At 33.7% G+C, this 9,555-nt stretch overlaps 1 protein-coding gene across 1 annotated transcript; it reads left to right on the top strand.

Annotated features, from left to right (window-relative positions):
* Positions 1-1,596: 1,596 nt before the first annotated feature.
* LOC108677597 (keratin, type I cytoskeletal 9) lies at positions 1,597-7,653 on the top strand. Its single transcript, XM_018165843.2, has 6 exons — positions 1,597-1,641; positions 3,457-3,579; positions 3,911-3,977; positions 5,061-5,102; positions 5,873-6,021; positions 6,778-7,653. The coding sequence occupies exons 2-6, from the start codon at positions 3,472-3,474 to the stop codon at positions 7,084-7,086; spliced, it is 675 nt and encodes a 224-aa protein (XP_018021332.1). The 5' UTR covers positions 1,597-1,641; positions 3,457-3,471; the 3' UTR covers positions 7,087-7,653.
* The last annotated feature ends 1,902 nt before the right edge of the window (positions 7,654-9,555 follow it).

Genomic DNA, 9,555 nt, shown 5'->3' with positions numbered 1-9,555 from the left:
TCACTGGGTAACATAACATATTAATATATCTTTTTCAATTGCATAAAATGAATTCAATTTTGCAATGTTGACCTAGCGCAAAAGTTTTGTGAATTTTTTGTGTAACTAAATTGAACGCTGAAATGTACAGCTGCAATCTAAGAGTTGCTAAATTAGAAATGGTATTTGATGTACGTATTTATATGGGTTTGAAAACCACATGGTGAACTACGAAGCTGGCTTGATCGCGCTAGGGAGATATGAATAAGTTTTGTAAAAAATTTGATCGTTTCAATTGATGGACAGCGACTTAAGTGATGTGGGGACGATCGATAGCGGCATTGACGGTACATTTAGACAATTGTTATCACGATAGTCAGCCTAGCATTCTTAATAGATATTTTGCATTATAATGGAAGTATTTTCATGACCTTCATATCTTTGCGAAGCCTATTTATTTCCAAGACAAATAATTTCGTACAAAATTGTTTTTAGCTACATATGAGTCAAGAAACATGTAGCCTAAAATTAGCTAACACACCTGAACAAGAAACTTTATCCATACATAAGTGTTTTGATACAAATCTATCGACAAACGTATCTCAACTAGAGTGAATCAACAAACGTGTGTTAACACGAAGTACTGTGAGACATTTGTTATTTTAAGGCATAATGCCATAAATATCTAGCACAATACGGCAGAATTTTACCCATAACAAATGAAAAGCAAACGCTATCATTGAGGAAAGTCGAAAGGCTCTCCAAAATATTTATACCTGCAGTTAAATAATAAAATTGCCTTGCTTGCGACCTTTCTTCAGTTTTGGCTCGCAAATGCGTTATAGAAGCAGATTGGCAAATTAACCAGCCGTAGAAAAATCAGCTTCAGTCTGCATTAATACATAAAATTTAACAGCCAAAATTTTTGAAGAACAAAACAAATATATTCTTTTGTTAATCAAATGTCATCCGCATGATAAGGAAAGAGTTTCAATTTAACCATAATTCGATTCGCTAAGTGAACGTAAGTACTTACGCTCTATTTTCTTGTCTACGATTGGTGGATTTTGCTTGAAAGGCCGTCAATGATTGGCTGATGAACTTACGATCTTTTAACTTTTTTTGAAAGTATAGGCCCTGAGAGTATGAAAAATTCGGCTCTACACTCAGAGAAATGTGTGAAACTTTATCCGAATAGCGAGGCACTTTTTGACCTTGTCTGAGCCAGTGTGACCCAGCTTGGCTTAAAAAAATGCGTATCAGTGATACGTCCACTCTTTGCTCGCGCTGTAGTAAGAAAGTGCGTCACTATTTGGACAATATGACCCTATCTTTTTTCTGAGGAATACTTCTGTCAACACAATTCGGAAACGATATAAATATTTCGCTACCAATGATGCCACCTCTAAGGCGCTACTCACAATGGCGACGCCATATTGTCATTCACTCGCCGCACGAATGTTGCCAGACGCCTCGGCTCCAGTTGTGACAATGGCCCAGAGAATAACCATTGGACGTGACGTAAATGTTGGCTAAGCTTCTTCACAAAGGAGATGATCTTCTTGGGCCAGCTATATAACACAAAAAGAATTAGTCCATCGCACAGTGTCAACTGAAACTCCGAAGAGACTGCATCGAAATCATTACGAACTAAACGAACGAGTGGGTATTATTATTAAGTACATTTATTTTAATTATAACCACAAAAATACATTCTTGAGCAATTGAAGAGATCAATTGAATTGAATTGATAAATAGAATAATTTTTTACGAGTGGCTTAGATGCATATATAATAATCGATGTACCAATCAACTTACATTCGTCTAATTTACATTGACACTCATTCAATCAATCTATCAAAACAACACGCTAAACGAAAGACCTAATTTATTTTCTAGTTAAATTATACATACTTAATTTTACATTGATTTCTTTAGTTACAGTTTTAAATTCACTCGCCAAGGGTTATTTTATTCATAATGTAATTGAAGAAAATTTTCCGATAATCCTAAATTTCAACCGGGAGTTAGACTTAGATTTGAATTTACCGGTAAAAGTAATAGACTTAGAATAGATTTGAATTTACGGGTAAAAATTGAATCCGTAAAAGTTGAACTAATATTTGAACTTTTACAAAAAATAAGGCCCAAAACACGAGCAAAATATCTGCGCAATCAAACAAATTAATTTCCCAAATTATTTTAGGGTTAGCGCAGGTGTTTAAGCCTTTACGACGGTATGACTTGCCATTGCACAACCTTATTTTTACACACATGCGGTACGCACAAAAACGATATTTAATATCCCGATATAAGAACATATATCAATAGTCTGCTTAAATCGCACGTTTTTTAATCAGTTCAAAAATTTCTGAAAATTTTTTTATCAACGTTTTTATTTACTTCGATCTTTTTATTTTTTCCTGTTGAAATCTTAGTGATCCTTATATATATATAATAATATACGTTTAAAAATTACTTTTTAAAGACAACACTTCCAATGAATCCAGTATCTCCAATCTTACAGATGTACAATGAATTTCTCATTTAATTTTCGAATATTAAAAAAATTAATTTTTCAATTTTTTTAATATATAAATTTTTTTAATATATAATTTTTTTCAAAATTATTTATTTTATTAATTGATTCATGCATTGCCTCTGATTTCACACAAGTGTGCAAAATTTCAGATCAATTAGACAGGTAAAAGTGTGTCAAATATCAGTTATAAGATTTGTAGCTGACAAAATTATTTTTTCAATTTTTTTAATATTGAAAAAAAAAAAAATTTTTTACTTTTCAAAATAATTTATTTTGACATTTGATTCATGCATTGTCTCCAACTTTCCACAAGTGTGCAAAATTTCAGATCGATAGGATAAGTAGAAGTGTATTAAATTTCGATTACAAGATTTGTAGCAGACAGACAGACAGACAGACAGACAAGAAGTGAAGTTAAAGAGAAGTGTTGTAATAATAATGTAACATTTTTCTAATTTATCTCTGGTACCTTTTTCGAAATTAATAAATTTATTCGTTTATCTACACTAATTCCTTCACACAAGATTATCATCTCTTTAGCTAGGGTACTAGGCTATGATATTTTGCTTATTCATAGTTATACGTTTTATTCGGGATTTAAAGTTTTTTTATTAGTTTTTTCATATATGAATAATATGAGTGAATCTAAATTATCAGTTTTATTCAGGAATTAAAGTTATCAGTTTTATCCATACATGAATGAATCTAAATTATCCGTTTTATTCAGGAATTAAAGTTATCATGTACTATTCAAATATGAATAATATGAATGAATCTAAATTATCAGTTTTATTCAGGAATTAAAGTTATCAGATTTATTCATAAATAAATAATATAAATTAATCTAAATTATCAGCTTTATTCAGAAATTAAAGTTATCAATTCTATTCATAAATAAATTATATGAATGAATCTAAATTATGAGTTTTATTCAGATCCGCACAATCAAGATGCGTGGATTATTCACCCTCGCCCTAGCAGCGACTGTACTCGCCCTCACGCTACTCTACAGCGCTCCTCTGACGCACGCTGCTCCGTCTAGTGCTGATACCGAACAGGTATAAATATGTTCATTTTTTCCTTGGTTAATATAATATACCTGAATACTTCATTAAATAAATGAATTTTTAATGAACAAATGTTATAAATTATTAATGTTTTGTTTTAGTATATTGTTTTTCAATTATTTACGATTGAATTTTAAACATTTTTGTCTCCAAGTTTTAATAATCTTTAATTAGAATTTTAATATTAACGACCAGTACATTTAATTATAATTTGATGTAAATTTGTACTGCCTACTTGTATATTTTACTATATCTGTTCAGTTTATTTTTTAGCTGATCACTGTTCGTTAATCATATTTCTACTGCTGATTTCACCACAAAGTCTGACACGCCAGCAGCCCAGCAAGATAAAAAATCTACAGAAGACGACTACGCTCCAGCCGCCACTGGTACGTGATGGGTGACTGTACAATGATAGTGATGATACTCTGTACACTGTACACTGTGCACTGCGCACTGTACACTGTGCACTGTACACTGTCCACTGTGCATTGTACACTGCAGGCTTTAGACTGTACACTGTACACCGTAAACTGTGCACTGTACACTCTACCGGTTGCAATGGTGACAATGGGCAACTAAAATACATTTCCCATTAGAAAAACTTCTAAAAATATTGTTTATTTCTTAAATTTTGAAAATAATTTTTGTCTTGCAGGTAAACTAATAAATATCTGGTAAATTTACTACATATATAATATACTGGGCAATCCTGTTTTTAAATAGAATCAATATATCGATAGAATAGCGGAAAATGTCTAAATAGTTTGACGTTAATAAGAGAGTAAGATTAAAATAGTATTCCACTCTCCTCAGCCATGCATCCGACAGTTTCTTCATCTTATCCCGCTGTTTCCATTATCGATTCTGTCGCAGTCCGCGGTGTAATATGGCTGATTGTTCGTAGATGAACGGACTCAGAATCGGGTTCGATGATTAAAAGTGTTCCAATATTTGCGCAGCAATCTTTCCTGGGTTTTCTCAAGCAAAAATACATTGGTTCCAAAGCCACTTGCTCGATTAATCAGAAAGCCGACTTTTAATCACCGAAAATTCTTCATGGTCGCTAAGCGACCGAAAACTCACAATACCCCAATACGTAGAGAATAAACGATTTTCTGCTGTCGTTGCATGGAATTTTGAAGCGAAAAACGGTACTAGATAATGGAGAGCCTAAAATCAGTCGTTGAGAGACCATATATGAAGATTTCGAAATGGCAATTGAGGGCTTAAAAGTGATTGAGGCTAGTCGACAAATTACTTATTTCCATGAAAATTTTCTGTTATAATTTCACAGAAATCTTAACGCTGAAAATTTTCTTCGTCTCTATAAAGTAAATAGAATGTCATGTAAAGCATTTATTCTGAATGTGTTCTGCCAATTGCGTCCTTGGTTATATTGAATTTATTGTTATTAATATACACAGCGATATAATTCCTCTACGTTACTAAAATTCCTTATTAATTTACAGATTCCAAAGGGAGCCACAAATCATCTTCTAAGGGTGGCAAATGTGAGTAAAAATTACCAATTTAACGTGAAATATCATCACAAAAGTCCTTAATTAATCTCATCAAGCGGTAATGGACATCTTCTCTAGACAACTCTCAGAATTTATGTTGCTTTAAAAACGTTTCAAGCTAACAATTCTGAAATTAATATAATAAAGCTTGTTAGCTCGGATTGATTTCCGAGCATATGCCTGAAAAATTAATATATTTTAAAAATATAATAATAATAATATTTAAATATAATAATTAAAATTAAAAGTTAAATATTATTAATATTAATTATATGAAATATTGATACTTATATTATTATTATTAACGTAACTCCTGACTCACGATTTTTGCTTTGCGCGCTATGTAAAATATCCTACACTGAAAAAATTAATAGATTAAATTGTTTTAATAGTGACACACTGTCTGCACGTGTAGCACTGATACGCCCTTGTGGCAGCCAAACTGGGTCAGAATGACCCATACAAGGGCAAAAAGTGCATTTCTATTTGGACAAATTCTCATTCATTTATCTGAGTATAACTTAACTTTAACATACATAATTCATTCAAAATTCATACATAGTTAACACGTAATTCAGACATAATTCATACATAATTAATAAATAAATCATACATATTTCATACATAATTCATAGAAAATTCATACATAATTCATACAAAATTCATACATAATTCATATGTAATTCATACATAATTCGTGCATAATTCATACATAATTCATAAATAATTAATACATAATTTATGACGACGACTTTTAACAGCATTTAAAGAAGGCGATGAAGGCCATCACAGCGACGGTGACAAGCACAGCAACTTCAAGTCTTCATCTTTCAAGAAGTCAGGGTCCTTCAAGAAGGGCGACTCGTTTAAGGAAGGAGACGAAGGCGGACACGACAAGAAAGGCACGGATGTGAGTGTTTAACGATAAACTAAGATAAAGAGATACTAGAATGCTGCGAACGATAGAAACTAGCAATTAGGTATATATTGAGGGTATTAAATTGGGGACAGAATGATAATGTGATAAAAATTGAAAAAAATATAACTCAGTACTCACTGCAGTGAGTGACAGAGAGCGCATTTTCTCGTAGACGAAAACTTGATGTCACGGACGGACGGACAGACGGACGGACATGGCGAGCACAATAGTGCATTTATTCCATAAATGAGAAAATGAGCTAAAAACGTAACAAGGCACCACCCTCATGTCTTAGCCAATCAGAGCGCAAGTCGTTCTTGACCAATCAGACAGCATCTTACAAAGCCCGTCATTGTCTCCCCAGAACAAAGGATATATTCTATCGGCTTGCATTACTACGCTATCAATTCCACGAGGAAACGATGAAAAATGTATACTGCGGGATAATTTTTACCGCATCTTGTGCAAGCACAACAACCAAGACTTTCCGCTCGATCAAGTAATAGAATTAAAACTTCAACAAATTCAAGGCCGCGAATACTTTCAGACGCCTGCGACTGAAAAATAATGCAGGTGCAGTTGTTAACTGGTCATTTCTTCTTAAATATTCATAAGCATAATAAATTAGTTTAAAAGTTTCAATGGCAGCTTCTATATTGCAATCGTTCTAGAACATTGAAGGTTTTTTACGTATGAATTTTTTTCGAATCAATTTCAATTTTTGCTTTTTCCGATGATCTTTTTTAGAGCCACAAAGATGGAGGTGGAAAAAGCTACGGCGGAAGCTTCCACAAGAGTCACAGCTACTCCACCAAGTCCGGAGACCATAAAGGCGGAAAGGGATCCGCCAGCACAAAATCCGACGAAAAAAAGGAAAAGAAGGAAGGAGATTCAGGTGGAAAGAAGGAATCTGAAGGAAAGAAATCGGCGGAAGGCGGGCACAGTAATCATGAAGATTTTGGTGCTCATTTTGGCAGTTTCGGCAGCCATAGCCACGACAGCAAAGGGTTTGATTTCAAGGATTTCAAAGCAGACTTCGATAAAAGCGGACACTAAACATTTACGCAGAGAGAAATATTTCGTAAAATGTGTACAATTACATATATCCGAGTTGGACTTGCTATTTGAGAAATGTTTCTTCAAGAATATTCCCTAAGGTCGCAGCATTTGCATATCAATGATTAATTTAAAATTTCAAACATTCTGAAGCTCGTAGCAATTGCATATCAAATATTAATTTACAAATTCAGACATTCTGAAGCTCGTAGCAATTGCATATCAAATATTAATTTACAAATTCAGACATTCTGAAGCATTTTGGAGTCCTAACATTCAACATACCATTTCTTCTCAATTTAGTCGTGAGATATTTCCACTGGGAAAATCTCAGGTATGAATTTTAATGTATATTAGAATGCAGTTTCATCTGAAGAGGTGCAATCTAAACTTCTAAATGCTTGCGGCTGAAAACTTTGATGGAAATAAAAGTTTACAACGGTAACTTGAACTCGCTCAATTCGCAACGTTGATGTTTGATGTTGTTGGACGAAAAGTTCTCCTTGGCCAGAACAGAATTATAACCCTTGAATTATATAACCCATAATTATTATATAACCCAGAATTATTATATAACCCAGTTTTTATTATTATATAATCCAATTATAACCCTATAACCCTTCTAAACCCTTGCGCCCTCAACCCTTAGCTCGTCAACCCGAAAGCATCTTAGATATATTTATATTTACAATGAATCATGAAATCTTTTTAGAATTTCACCATACATTTGTATTCAAAATTGTCTAAAATCAAGAGCGAATGGCTTCTCAGGCTCTGAATCTCAGACACGCTGGTGTCACTTTGCAACATGAAAAAAAATTGAAATGTATTCTAATGAGGATGTCAAAGTGACTCTTGAATAAAACTACTTGTGTCAAAAGCCGTGTCTCTGCCACTGATCATGCCTCTGCCATTGATCATATCTCAGTCATTGATCATACATATCTCTGCAACCGATCTTATCTCTGGCACGAATCATATCTCTGCCACTGATCATATCTCAGTCACTGATCATATCTCTGCCACTGATCATGTCTCTACCACTGATCATATCTCTGCCACCGATCTTGCCTCTGGCACTGATCCTGTCTCTGCCACTTATCATGTCTCTGCCACTTATCATGTCTCTGCTACTTATCATGTCTTTGCCACTTATCATGTCTCTGCCACTTATCATGTCTTTGCCACTTATCATGTCTCTGCCACTTATCATGTCTCTGCCACTTATCATGTCTTTGCCACATATCATGTCTCTGCCACTTATCATGTCTCTGCCACCGCAAATGTCACTGATCTGATCGTCTCTGTCACTGATCGTCTGCGTAGGTTGGTGACTGCAAGTCTGTTATGTTGAATACAACGACAAATTAAGTATTGCATTTATTTTTTCCAAACAAATTGAACATCGTTTTATTATTGCTACAATTGGTATTTAAGTAACCAACGATATGTAATCTGAAAAAAACACTAGTAAACGACAAATGAGCGGCCATAAATAGATTATGCAGATAGAAGCATTGCCTACAAATATTGTCATCCTACATAAAATATCCAATAATTCCAAATATAAAACAATCACTTTATTTGATTTGGAAAAACTCATACAAAATTATCAACTACACCATAAAATACCTTATATCGCCTCAGGGATTAAGAAGATCTTAATTAAGGATCGTCTTTATTAAACATATAACCGCAACACAAGCAATAAACTAAGTAAATACATATGCCGCTTTGTTTGCTTCACCACTTGAATCTCAAGTTATGAACAAAATTCAAAATTATCTTCTGATTTCATTTTATATTACCTAGCTTTCCCCATAAATTTAAATCATGATATATCGACATCGTATAAATACCCGTTAACCCTGCGGCATTCTCATGTCAATAGCAGAACCGCGATTGGCGGCACGGAATCTACGGTATGCCTGCGCTGTTGGGTATAAATTAATTAGCTTCTATGAAATGCACAAATTAATCCAAATTATGCATCGGATCAACGCCGCGCCGGTCCTATGCAGAGTTTCTGTCACATGCACGCAGGCTTTGAAGTGAACAAAAGATTTCCAAACAAGGAAGGCACGGTCGAGCAAAATAGTTTAATCAAGCATGCGTTGAATGCTAAAATAAGTCATGTCTTTAGGTAAATTACGTAGAAACAACGTCTAATCCACATAAATTCAAACATGCAAGCGCTTTATGAACGTTGATTCAACTTCAGATGCCTCTACCCGCATGCAAAAAAACCTGTTGCCGCAGCACTGTTAAGAAAAGTTGTAAAGCAATCGAAATAATTTAAGCTTGTTCCTAAGATTTTTAAAAGCACACTGGTTTTGAAAAAGAAAATAATAAAAATTATGTACTCAAATTTTTTTGGAAAAAGAAAATCTTTCCCTCCATTCAAAAGAAAAAATTTTCTTGAGAATGATTGGAAGCCTAGAAAAAAATCAACTACTATTTCCGCACTGA

This window comes from Hyalella azteca, unplaced genomic scaffold (assembly GCF_000764305.2).
Source record: "Hyalella azteca isolate HAZT.00-mixed unplaced genomic scaffold, Hazt_2.0.2 contig5529, whole genome shotgun sequence".
Classification (NCBI taxonomy): Eukaryota; Metazoa; Arthropoda; class Malacostraca; order Amphipoda; family Hyalellidae; genus Hyalella; species Hyalella azteca.
The sequence above is the reverse complement of the archived record's forward strand: the minus strand, read 5'-3'. Positions and strand labels throughout refer to the sequence as shown.